Source organism: Mesoplodon densirostris, chromosome 19 (genome assembly GCF_025265405.1).
Source record: "Mesoplodon densirostris isolate mMesDen1 chromosome 19, mMesDen1 primary haplotype, whole genome shotgun sequence".
In the NCBI taxonomy this organism is placed as follows: Eukaryota; Metazoa; Chordata; class Mammalia; order Artiodactyla; family Ziphiidae; genus Mesoplodon; species Mesoplodon densirostris.
In genome coordinates, this window is record NC_082679.1 from 7,766,505 (window position 1) to 7,779,433 (window position 12,929).

At 53.7% G+C, this 12,929-nt stretch overlaps 1 protein-coding gene across 2 annotated transcripts; it reads left to right on the forward strand.

The window, feature by feature from the left end:
• Positions 1-26: 26 nt before the first annotated feature.
• RASIP1 (Ras interacting protein 1) lies at positions 27-12,910 on the forward strand. Of its 2 annotated transcripts, XM_060084375.1 has the most exons (12): positions 27-115; positions 359-499; positions 1,103-1,782; positions 3,301-3,656; positions 6,729-7,382; positions 8,089-8,126; positions 8,360-8,511; positions 8,630-8,733; positions 10,127-10,370; positions 10,576-10,748; positions 11,789-11,936; positions 12,509-12,910. In XM_060084375.1, exons 2-12 carry the CDS (start codon positions 363-365, stop codon positions 12,706-12,708), a joined length of 2,886 nt encoding a protein of 961 aa, XP_059940358.1. In that variant the 5' UTR covers positions 27-115; positions 359-362; the 3' UTR covers positions 12,709-12,910. The 2 variants fall into 2 exon arrangements, with proteins under 2 accessions (XP_059940358.1, XP_059940359.1); XM_060084376.1 differs by lacking the exon at positions 6,729-7,382.
• Positions 12,911-12,929: the final 19 nt, after the last annotated feature.

Sequence of the window (12,929 nt, forward strand, 5' to 3'; positions counted from 1 at the left end):
CACCCAGTGCTGGGAGCTGGGGCAGAGGCAAAGGCTGAACAAGAGCAGCGGGGTCAGGAACCAACCAGGGCAAGCGGAGCCAGGGCCCCCGGGTGCTGCCGGGACCCGAAGCAGGGTAAGAGCTGGGGACCCAGGAGTCCAGCACCCTCCTCCCTCAGACCCAGGAGTCAGTCCCCAGCCACCCCCCCATCCCAGCAACCAGCAATCCGGGCTCCCATCCCCTCCTCCTCCACCCAGATCCTGGAGTCTGGGTCCCAGACCCCTCCTCCCTCTGACTCAGGAGTCCAGGTCCCCCGCTTCAGCCCATCCCTACCTCTCAAGGCCTCAGGAGCTGGGGCTTATATCCACCCTCCCTTAGGGCCATGCTATCTGGTGAGCGGAAGGAGGGCGGAAGCCCCCGTTTTGGGAAGCTCCATCTCCCGGTGGGCCTGTGGATCAATTCTCCCAGGAAGCAGCTGGCCAAGCTGGGTCGACGCTGGCCCAGCGCTGTCTCTGTCAAGTGAGTGCCCACCTCCTCACGGCTCCTGCCCCCTGCCCCACCTGCCTCCCATCTGTCCCTGTTTATGACCCAGTCCCTGCACTGGGTAATGCCAGGGAACCGGAAAGAGTTGGCTCCAGTTCCTGTCCTGAATGGGCAAGTGAGATGGCAGGCGGTAGGGGACAGTGGGCCCCAGTGATATAGGGTCCGGTGAGGGAAGTGCTGGGCCTGGAGATGGGCTTAGGCCGGTGGACACGGGGATAGGGACACAGAAGGAGTAGCGGTTTGGTCCACCTTCCTCCTCTCCCTGCTCACCTCTTGGAATTTCCTTCTGTGGGACTCGCCTTTATTTATTTATTTTCTCTCCCTCGCTCTCTCTTTGCCTCTGGCCTCTGCGCACGCCACCCCCCATCTCTATACACCCCGCTTCTCTCGTCCTTCTGTGGGTGTTTGTCCCCCACTATCTCTGGGTGTCTGTCCCTCCTTTTCTGGGTCTCTGTTCCTCCCTGCCCCCCCCCCCCACTGTGGGTCTCTGCCCACCTCTCTCTTTCTAACCCCTACCCCCGTCTCTGCATGTCTTTCTGGTTCTCTCTCCCGTGTCTCTGCTCGCCGGTGGGCTCCCAGGTCTTCGTCTTCGGACACGGGGAGCCGCAGCAGCGAGCCACTGCCCCCGCCGCCGCCGCACGTGGAGCTGCGGCGAGTGGGCGCGGTCAAGGCGGCCGGGGGAGCCTCAGGGAGCCGCGCCAAGCGCATCTCTCAGCTCTTTCGGGGCTCGGGGACCACGGGGTCCGGTGGCGCGGGAGCCCCCGGCACTCCGGGGGCCGCGCAGCGCTGGGCCAGCGAGAAGAAGCTGCCGGAGCTGGCGGCGGGCGTGGCCCCCGAGCCGCCACTGGCCGCCCGCGCCACGGCGCCCCCGGGGGTCCTCAAGATCTTCGGCGCCGGGTTGGCTTCGGGCGCCAACTACAAGAGCGTGCTGGCCACGGCGCGCTCCACGGCGCGCGAGCTGGTGGCCGAGGCGCTTGAGCGCTACGGTCTGGCCGGCAGCCCCGGCAGCGGCCCCGGCGAGAGCAGCTGCGTGGACGCCTTCGCGCTGTGCGACGCGCTGGGCCGGCCCGCGGCGGGCGCCATGGGCAGCGGCGAGTGGCGGGCGGAGCACCTGCGAGTTCTGGGCGACTCGGAGCGCCCACTGCTGGTGCAGGAGCTGTGGCGGGCGCGGCCCGGCTGGGCGCGGCGTTTCGAGCTGCGCGGCCGCGAGGAGGCGCGCCGCCTGGAGCAGGAAGCCTTCGGAGCGGCAGACGGCGACGGTGAGCTGGGGGTGGGTGGGGTGGGGAAGCCGGATTCTGGGGGCGGGGGCCTGCGGAGGGATGGGTGGGACTTGGGGCGGAGCCAGGGTGGGCGGGGCCTGGGGGACTGTTGGAACAGGATGGAGGGCGCCGGGGGAGGGGTCCGCGGGACGGGGACTGCGCGGGACCTATAGCACTGGGTCTAGGGGAAGGCGGAGGTGGGGCAGGACCTAGGTCAGCCAGATGGCCTAGGCCCGAGGACTCTGCCCTTGGGATAGGTGCAGTTGATGGGCGGGGCCTGCGATGCTGGGGCGGGGCCGCGGAATGGAGTAATAGGAAGGCAGAGATATTGCGCGGGGCAGATGAGTGGCTGGTCCTGATGGCAGATGGCCTCTAAGTAGTAGGTTGAATTGGCTCGTGAGGGGCAGGGCCTATGTGGATGGAAGCTAGAAGGGTGAGGAAATGGGCTATTAGATCAGGGCCTAAGAAAGGGCGGAGCTTCAGAAGGGTGGGCCTTGGACCAGGTGACCATAGGCTGGGTTGGCTGCGAAGCCTGAGTGGGGGCTTGAGGGTGGTGCACGGGAAATGAAGCGGTATTTGTATTGGCCAACGACCAGGCTACTTGGGGGCCTAGTATTTGAGAAGGCCCGGCCTGGAACAGGAGGTGCGCCTGTGATGAAATAACAAAGAGGGGGTGCACAGTCTGCCAGGGGTGGGGCTGGGCTCACAAAGATAGTGTCTGCTCAGGGAGCCTTCTCACAGCTTTTCTGTTCCCGAGTCTCCCTTTGGGAGATAGAGTGGTGTAGCAGTTACACTCATGGGCTTTCTTCGCTGGTTAAACACAGCAAAATCCTAGGCGAAGATTCAATGATATAATGCATATAAAGGGTTTTAGCACAGGGCTTGGCACATAGTAGTTGCTAAATAAAGAATGGCAATTATAACCATCATTGTCTTTTTTTCTTTTCTTTTCTTTTTTTTCCCAAAAAGCATTCACTGAACACCTTCTGTGCGCCACACATTATTTAGGGCCCTGGGGGAATACAGTGGGGACATTGACAAGTTCCCGCCCTTCTAGATTTCACAGCCCAGGGAGAAAAACATCAGTTCACTCATTCAGCTCATTTCCACTGGGCACCTACTAGAGGCCAGGGCTGTGTGTGACAAATCTCGGAGTGCCAGTGTGCCCTTCTCTGCTTCGACCTGGAACGTCAGGGAAGGGTGTTTTCAAGAGGAGGTGGTTTCTCCTTTCCTTGGGGCAGTATCCTCTCGGTTCTTCGTGAACAGTTCTAGTGCCTAGAACAGTGCCTGGCACATAGTAGGGGCTCAAAAAATATTAACTGAAAGAATGAATAAATTTATGAGCTGAAATTACAAGATGGGTAGGAGTCAAGCAGGAAGTATGTTCCAGGCACAGGGAACAGCATATGCAAAAACCTAAATGTGGGAAGCAGCCTCACCTCTTTGCAGCCAATTGTCTCTTTAGAAACTCTAGCTCTTTCCAGTCTCCGTCTCATCTTTCTCCATCTCTCTCGGCAGGCACGGGCGCCCCCTCGTGGCGGCCACAGAAGAACCGCTCCCGCGCGGCGTCAGGTGGGGCGGCGTTGGCCAGTCCTGGCCCGGGGTCGGGGTCAGGGCCCTCGGCTGGGTCCGGGGGCAAGGAGCGCTCGGAAAACCTGTCCTTGCGGCGCAGCGTATCGGAGCTCAGTCTGCAGGGTCGGAGGCGGCGGCAGCAGGAGCGCAGGCAGCAGGCACTTAGCATGGCCCCAGGGGCAGCCGATGCCCAGATCGGACCTGTAGACCCCGGCGACTTCGATCAATTGACCCAGTGCCTCATCCAGGCCCCCAGCAACCGGCCCTACTTCCTGCTGCTACAGGGCTACCAGGACGCCCAGGTAAGCGCAACCTGTCCTAACGAGAGAGACCTATGCCCCACCCTTCGGTTGAATGGACGGCAAAACTACAACTCCCAGAACCCGGTGGGTCGCGATAGTCTCAGGTATGTTGGAAGGTATGGTCCCAGCCAGGTTCCAGAGTAGGAGATAGTATCAGAGAAGAGAATGGGAGTGGTGGAGATAGATGTCGGAGAAGGATTTCACTGGAGGGGCAAGTAGGCGATGATTCATTTCTTTCAAAGTTGGGAGAAAGCAGTGTCTTCCTCCAGGGAGAATGGGAGAGCCCACTTTATCTTATATTTTATTTTATTTTCCTGCGCTGTGCGACTTGCGGGATCTCAGTTCCCCAACCAGGGATTGAACCCGGGTCACAGCAGTGAAAGCCCGGAATTCTAACCACTAGTCCACCAGGTAACTCCTGGGAGAGCCTATTTTAGAAAGATCTTCTTGGAGGCCTCTCTTTCTTGGGGGAGAGTAATGGAAGAGTATCTTCTGGGGAGGGAGATAATTTGATTGATGCCTAGAATCTTGTTCGGGGTAAGCCTATGTTGTCTTAGGAGGAGTGGATTGAATCATTTTTTAAAAATTAATTAATTAATTAATTAATTTTTTATTTTTGGCGGCCTTGGGTCTTTGTGGCATGTGGGATCTTTTGTTGTGGGTGCGGACTCTTTGTTGCAGTGCAAGGGCTTCTCTCTAGTTGTGTCGCACGAGCTCCGTACTTTGCAGCACGCGGGCTTAGTTGCCCCGCGGCATGTGGGGTCTTAGTTCCCCGACCAGGGATCGAACCGGAGTCCCCTGCATTGGAAGGCAGATTCTTTACCACTGGACCACCAGGGAAGTCCCTAAATCATTTTTTAAAGTTGATGGTTTACTTTGGAACGATTGTGAGCATTGTTGATGGGGACAGGTGGTAGTGATACTTCTATTTTACATATATGAGTGGCAATAGGAGAAATTGTTTGAGTGTTGGGGAACAAGAGAAAGAAAGGATTAGTGGTTGGGGGCCAATGGTAAGTTATTTCATTAAAGAAATGTAATGTATTATTGGAAATATTCGTGTGTGTGTGTGTGTGTGATAATTAGGAGAATCATTCTTATGGTTTTGTCCACCTTTGGGTAACAGTGGTACAGCCAAGCTCAACAGGTACAACTGGAATCAGTGGGAAAGCCCACTCTGGAAGGTGGTGGAGTTTACTGAACTGTTCCATTTTTACTCTCAGAGAGGGATCCAACTGGGTTAGGTCACTTGGATGTGTATATGGGTGAGAGGTTAAAACTATTCAAAGAACTTGCATTGGAGGAATTCATTCTTCCTTGTTGGGGCAACAGGACAGGGCAAGTTCATTGTAGGAAGGGCTTTGTATATATTATAACAGCCCATTCCTCCAGACAGGTTTGGTGAATAGGAGGCTCTATTTTGGAAAGGTGGTCAAATTGGAAGGATCTATTCTGGGAATATAAGAAAGTGCATTATGGGAAGAGAGGAAAACATTGGAAACATCCATTCTTTCAGATGGGATTCATGAGAAATTTCTTTGTAAGAGGCTTCATTGAAAGTGTCCATTCCTTGGGAATGGGAGTAAGAGTTTAATCTCTTGTAGAGGGGAATTTGTCTGCATTCATCTATTCATGGGTGTGTGTAATGTGAGAGTTCATGTGAGGTGCAGTGGAAGAATCCCTTCTTGGGTTAAGGAACAGGAGAGCCCATTGTAAAAAGGGGGTTGGGGTATTATGGATCATTCCATTCCTCCAGACAGGGATGAAAAATAGGAGATTCTACCTTCAGAAGGCGATCAGAAATATGGAAAGATCCATATTTCTCAAGAGGCAAATGAAGCAATACATTGTAGTAAGGAAATTTAGAAATGTGCATTCATGGGGTGGAGGTAGTGGGAGAGAGTTCAGTGTAGGGAGGGGATTTATGGATATCAGGATGACTGTTTTCTCAGACATGAATGGGGAACAGAAGTGCCTACTTTAGGAAGGGGGTCAGACAAAGTGCTTCCATTTTTATAGGATGCAGATGGGAGAGTCATTTTTAGGAAGGGGTCTTCTGGAATGCACCTCTTCTTTCTGGTGGATGAAATGGGACACTCCATTATAAGAAGAGGGTCTCCTTGAAAACATCTATTTATAAGATGGGGTTACTAGAAGTGCCACTGTATGGAGATCTCCTTGGAGATGTCCTTTTTGGGGATGGGAATATTGAGAGCATCCATTGATGGGAGGGAGAGTCTTTGGAATCCTCCATCCTGGGAGTGGGGGGAATAGGTGAGTCTATTGTAGAATTACAGCTCCTTGGAAGTAAATTCATGGGGTGGGAAAAAATGAGAGTCCATTATAGAAAGTGGGTCTCCTTGGAAGTGTACATTCATGGGGTAGAGATAATGGAAGAAAACTTTGTTCAAAGGGGAAGTCTCTTTAAAGGTATCCTTGCTTTGGGAATATTGAGAGAAACTATTATTGGAAGGGGAAATGTCTTTGAAAGCCTCCATCACAGAGGTAGAATGCTGGTCAAGTGGGGACTGGGGTAGGGAAATGGGAGAGTTCCTAGGAGAAAGAAGGTTTCCTTGGAAAGGTCCATTCTTAAGAGGGTGAGGGTAGTGGGACAGTCCATTTTAGTAATGGAGATGTGGTGTCCTTGGAAGCACCCATTCTTTGGGCTGGATGTTATGGGAGAATCCACTGTAGGAAGGGATTGCCTTGAAGGAGTCCATTCAGAGGAGGTGAGAAGATGGAAAGAAGAGGAGGGAGAATCCATTGGAAAAAGATCTCCCGGGAAGCATCCATTCTTTGAGGGAGGGAAATGGTAGAGCCCATGTCAAGAAAGGGGTTTCCTCGTATCCAGTCTTCAGGATGGATGTTATGGGACAGTTCACCATAGGAAGTGCCTTTGAAGAGTCCACTCATGGGAGGTCGGAGGTAATTGGTGAGTCCTTTGGGATCCCAGGAGATCTCCTTGGAAGTGTTCATTCAAGGGATCTAGTCAATTGTGGGTAAGGGATTTCCTCAGAAGCATCCAGTCCTCGTGGAGTGGTGTCCTTTAGTGCATCTTCACTTTCCCTCCAGGACTTCGTGGTGTATGTGATGACTCGGGAGCAGCACGTGTTCGGCCGGGGTGGGAACTCCTCGGCCCGCGGTGGGTCCCCAGCCCCGTATGTAGACACCTTTCTCAACGCCCCGGACATCCTGCCGCGTCACTGCACAGTGCGCGCAGGCCCTGAGCCCCCCGCGATGGTGCGCCCATCCCGGGGAGCCCCGGTCACGCACAATGGGTGCCTCCTGCTGCGGGAGACCGAGCTGCATCCGGGCGACCTGCTGGGGCTTGGTGAGCACTTCCTGTTCATGTACAAGGACCCCCGCGCTGGGGGTGCGGGGCCGGCGAGGCCTCCGTGGCTGCCCGCACGCCCCGGGGCCACACCGCCGGGCCCCGGCTGGGCTTTCTCTTGCCGCCTGTGTGGCCGTGGCCTGCAGGAGCGTGGTGAGGCACTGGCGGCCTACCTGGACGGCCGCGAGCCCGTGCTGCGCTTTCGGCCGCGCGAGGAAGAGGCGCTGCTGGGTGAGATCGTGCGTGCCGCGGCCGCCGGCGCCGGGGACCTGCCGCCCCTGGGGCCCGCCACGCTGCTGGCGCTGTGTGTGCAGCACTCAGCTCGGGAGCTGGAGCTGGGCCACCTGCCTCGCCTGCTGGGCCGCCTGGCCCGTCTCATCAAGGAGGCTGTCTGGGTGAGCACTGCCAACCTGCGTCCAGTCCCACCTGCGCCCCCGGTCCTTTCCCGAGCCTCCTCTAGCCACCTCCAACCTTAGTTCCGTAGTTGGGCAGGACAAAACTACATCTCCCAGGATACCTCAGGAGGGAGCTTGGGCTATTAAGCAAGGGGCCCCAAGGGATGCTGGGAGTTGTGGATTAATCCACAGTGCTTAAAGAGAAGACAGTACAGTAGTACCTATCTTTGCAGCCGGGGGATATTGGAAGAAACCATCCTGGGAGATGGGGTAGGGGAAGAGATCCCTGAAGGTTGGAGCCGTAGTGGGCGAGACCATTCTTGGAGGCGAGTGAGAACAAACCCACTGGACCAGCAGATGGATCTGCCAGGGAGAAGCCATTCAGAGTTGGGGGGAGAGGCGGGGAAAGTTCCATCCTATTGAGCTGGGGCCTAGTTAGAGGAAAGGTTTAGGAGGGTTTTTTTTTGAATAGGGGGAAACTCCATTTGAGCAGAAGTAGACCTAAAGGGAGACAGACCACTCTTAATCATAGGTGTGTGTGTGTGTTAAACTGTAAGAAGAGGATTGACTCTTCTGAAGCTTGAGGATCAGAGTCCATTTGAAAATTGGGGAGAGTCTCTTGTCAAAAAGGAAAACTCAGGGCATTAACTCATAGGCCTCTCTTCCTCGTCCACCTCACTTTAATTCTGATCTTACTGTTCCACAGGAAAAGATTAAGGAAATTGGAGACCGTCAGCCAGAAAAGTAAGAGAAACTCTGGGGAGAAGGGTGTAGAGTGATGTAGGGCTCAGGATTCGCAGCCAGTTCTATGTTCACATTTCCATGCATGTTTTAGTGCAAGCTTCTTTGGGACTCAAATTTTCTAGTTGTGAAATGAGGGTTGGACTCTGACCCCAGTTAGACCCAGATCTCGGGGCTTGGACATATTTGGGGGGGGGGGTTGGGCAAGGATTCCAAGTCCCTTCCCCTTTTCCCAGCCACCCTGAGGGGGTTCCTGAGGTGCCCTTGACCCCTGAGGCTGTGTCTGTGGAGTTGCGGCCACTCATGCTATGGATGGCCAACACCACGGAGCTGCTGAGCTTTGTGCAGGAGAAGGTGCTAGAGATGGAGAAGGAGGCCGACCAGGAGGGTGAGCTCTAACCCAGGCCCATGCTTGTCCAAGCCTCCTGCCGTTCCTTGCACCTGGGGACCTGGGCTTCTGCCTGGAAGCCTCTGGTTCTCCCTCTCACTCCTATGCCTGTCCTCAGACCCACAGCTCTGCAATGACTTGGAATTGTGTGACGAAGCTATGGCCCTCCTGGATGAGGTCATCATGTGTACCTTCCAGCAGTCTGTCTACTACCTCACCAAGGTTGGCCTTGACCCCTGCTTCCTGTTTGGCATAGCATCACTTCCTGTTTGAACTACATCACATTGCTCTGGTGTCACTTCTTATTTGACCTAGCAACATTTCCTGCTTCTCTGACATCACTTCCCATGTCCCAGCCCCTCCCCCACCTCGCACTTTGCTGTTCTGGCACCACTTCCTGTTTGAGTTACGTCACTTCCTGCCTTCCTGACTTCTCTTCCTGTCTCCGCAACTATCCCCTCCTGATAGGCTGACTTCACTGCCTGGTTATATCACTGTTACCACTTTCTCAAGCTCCTGTTTTCTAAGTCCACTCTTAAGTCACTGATAAGTTAGATAGATAGATAGATAGATAGATAGATATAGATCAAATAATACTAGGCACTGTCATTTAAATTAAACCTCTTTATTCAGGCCTCACTTTCTGTGTTTGCTGACCTCACTTCCTATAGCTTTGAATTCATTCCCTTTACTGAGCCACAAACCTTTTTCTCCCTGTAGTGCCCATCCTGTAGGGCCTGCTTCCTACCCCAGTCCCCTGCCACCACTCTTTTTAAAAAATATTTATTTATTTGGTTGTGCTGGGCCTTAGTTGCGGCAGGTGGGCTCCTTAGTTTTGGCATGCGAACTCTTAGTTGCAGCACTCGTGTGGGATCTAGTTCCCTGACCAAGGATTGAACCCAGGCCCCCTGCATTGGGAGCATGGAGTCTTATCCACTGTGCCACCAGGGAAGTCCCACCACCCCCACTCTTGAACTTAATATTGCTTCTTGGAATTCTCAGGGTTTCTGTCTTACGTTGGGCCTCATTCCTTATCTGTAGAATGAAAGGGGATATTTTGGGACAGGTTGTCTCTATGTTCCTTGAGCAGCCTTGATTTGTGAAGCCCTTTCCTCCCAGGCTTCACTTCCTGTACATGCCTGCCAAGTGTGGTTTTATTTCTTCTTTGGCTCTGACCTCATTTCCTGTCCTTGGCCTGATCTCACTTTCCACTGGCTAACTGCCACCCCACTCCCACTTCCTGACTCTCCATTCTTTTTCTTTCCTTCGGGAATTCTGGATAAATAATTCTTTGATTGAAGGGAGCCTCTTTTTTCAATGTCCTTTGTCCTCCTTGAGCTGTCTCTGAGAACTACATCAGAGGTGGTCTTAAAATACCCAAGACACTTCTGGAAAGCCTTTCTTAAACTTGAGGTATCCCAGGCCTGGTGAATGCTAGGAACCTATCTGGAAAGTAGGATTTTGCTCATGGAGACCTTTAGGGTGTTGAAGGTAGAATGGACTACAATTCCCAGAAGCCTTTGGTGGAGCTCCCCAGTACCTTCATGCTCTACTACCCTGAAGCTTCCAGGGAGTTGTAGTCCGATCCCTTGTTTGCATCTCTGTGTCTCCTCAGACTCTGTATTCAACGCTGCCTGCTCTCCTGGATAGTAACCCTTTCACAGCTGGGGCAGAGCTGCCGGGGCCTGGAGCCGAGCTGGGGGCCATGCCTCCAGGGTTGAGACCTACCCTGGGTGTGTTTCAAGCAGCCCTGGAACTGACCAGCCAGTGTGAGCTGCACCCGGACCTTGTGTCTCAGACTTTCGGCTACTTGTTCTTCTTCTCCAATGCATCCCTTCTCAACTCGCTGATGGAACGAGGTGAGGGTTAGTCTGGAAAGGGGCCGGGAAGCAGAGACAGGAGCCACTGAGACCTGCATCAGTTAAGACACATCAGAGGCTCAGGCCTCATCTCTGGGGACTCTGGAGAGCAAGCTCCAGATCCCAAGCTGAAGAACAGGAAAGGTCTGGGAGGCAGGAGGGCAGAGTCCGTGCACCCATTGCTTCTCACACCCTTCCCCCACAGGTCAAGGCCGACCTTTCTATCAATGGTCCCGAGCTGTCCAAATCCGAACCAACCTGGACCTTGTCCTGGACTGGCTGCAGGGGGCTGGGCTGGGTGACATTGCCACTGAGTTCTTCCGGAAGCTCTCCATAGCTGTGAACCTGCTCTGTGTGCCTCGCACCTCCCTGCTCAAGGTGACTCCTGACCCCTGACCTCTGAGTCCCCAATCCCACTCATCCATCTTCTGTATTCAGCTTACCCTTGCATCTCCCCTTGGACTCCATGTTATCCCCAGTCCCAGTTCAGACACCACGGGTGATGCATCAGCAGCTAGAAGGAAGCCAGCCACATAAATGTCCAAGTCTGGCGGCATCTGAATCCCAGTTGGACTTATTAATAATAGTTTCCAGGGTCCCCTCCCTCAGACATGCTGATTCAGGAAGTCTGGTATGGGACCAAGGAATGTGACGTTTAAAACATTCATTGAACGTAAACTACACGCTAGATACTGTGTTTAGCCCTTCTCACTGAATGCTGACTAAGCCTCGTGAAGTAGGTTATTAATTGACAATTTTGTTCAGACAAAGAAACTGAGAATCAGGCAGGCTAAGTCACTTGATTTCATTTATTTACTTTTATTTATCAAACTTTTACAGAGCATTTAATAAGCACCAGAGTTCTGTGTACTTTACAATCTTGCCACATTAAATCGTCCTAACAACGCTGTTAGGTAGTTCCTGTTCTCCCCCAATTTACAGGTGAGGAAACTGAGGCACAGGGTTTGCAAGAAGGTAATGAGTAGCCTGGGACTTCTGAACCCAGGCAATCTGGGTTGAGTCTCTTGTTTTAACCACAGTGATGATTCTGTTGCCTAGATCTAGGTTAGGTACAGAAATTTTCAAACAGTTACAAAAAGTAGCCACAGTAGAATAATGAACACCTATGCACACAGTAACATAAACGAATGGTCAATTTTGTTTCTTCTCCACCCCTGCCTACTCCTACCTCCTCATGTATTCCGAAGAAAATCACATTTTTCTTTTTTAAAGCTGAGAGTACGCCCTTTCCCACTATCACTTTGGTGACAACTATGTCTCACAGTACCTGGAAGACATTGCACAGACATCACTGCCTACCCACTACATCCATGCCCTCTTCTATGGAGGGCCTTCCACTTAGGATTTCTCAGCTGCCCCATAATGATCGTAGATTTTTCACCTCATCTTCCCACCAGGCTTCATGGAGCAGCCTACGAACTGACCACCCCACACTGACCCCTGCTCAGCTCCACCATCTGCTCAGCCACTACCAGCTGGGTCCTGGCCGCGGGCCTCCACCTGCCTGGGATCCTCCCCCTGCAGAGCGAGATGCTGTGGACACAGGTGAGGAGAAATAGGAACAGAGGCATTGCGGCTGTCAGCTTTCTTCTGTCCTCAGGACCTAGGAATCCATAGCCCCAGCTCCTTCCTCCTGGTCCAAGATACTGGACCCCTAGCCCTCTCCTGCCCCGGGATCTAAGTGCTGGATCCCAGGATACAGGATTCTCCCCCAGGATACAGGAGTTCAAGCCCCCAGCTCCTTATTTTCTTCACAGCGGTTCAGGTCCCCAGCCTCTTTCCCCCTCTTTCCCTCTTTCCTCCTCACCTAGGAGGCCGAGTTCCAGGCCCCTCCACTCTAAGGAATCTGTACAACGAAGTTCCCAGTCCTTCCTCCCTAATGGACCCAAGAACCCAACTGCATCGCCCGTTTCCCAGGCAACGGTGGCCTTTCATAGTCTGAACTACAGCTCCCATGATGCTTGGGGACTCCCAAGAGTCGCGTTTGAGGGGACCCTGCTCCAGGAGTTGCCGGGGTTTTTTTCCTTCCTTCGGGCGTGACGCAGTCTCGGCTATCCCCGACACTGCTGCCTCACGCCCATTTTCAGAATTTAACTCCAACTTATTTGGTCTCATAGGGGACATCTTCGAAAGCTTCTCCTCCCATCCTCCCCTCATCCTGCCCTTGGGCAGCTCGCGCCTCAGCCTCACCGGTCCTGTGACGGACGACGCCCTGCACCGTGAACTGCGCAGGCTCCGCCGCCTCCTCTGGGATCTTGAGCAGCAGGAACTGCCGGCCAATCACCGCCACGGACCTCCCGTGGCCACTTCTTCTTGAAAACCAATAGCAAGCGAGCGCGCGAACCTTGAAAATTCATCGGCTTCTATCCTCTAGAGGCTGGAGCCTGTCTGAGCGCAGAGCTTTCTGGGAGTTGTAGTTTTTCCCCGCGTGGAATGCTGGGAGTTTGAGTTTTGGGGTAGTAGATGGGACCGTGGGAAGATGGGTTTGGGAATTTGAGTGCCAGGAACAATAAAGGTATCTGTGGTATTGGCAATGCC

What these genes read in the sequence shown, in the direction of transcription:
- RASIP1 (XM_060084375.1), top strand. Translation starts at nt 363, where the DNA reads ATGCTATCTGGTGAGCGGAAGGAGGGCGGAAGCCCCCGTTTTGGGAAG. An exon ending in AGGGCTACCAGGACGCCCAG is followed by an intron (nt 3,657 to 6,728) that starts GTAAGCGCAACC and finishes CTTTCCCTCCAG; the next exon opens with GACTTCGTGGTGTATGTGAT. An exon ending in GAAGGAGGCCGACCAGGAGG is followed by an intron (nt 8,512 to 8,629) that starts GTGAGCTCTAAC and finishes GCCTGTCCTCAG; the next exon opens with ACCCACAGCTCTGCAATGAC.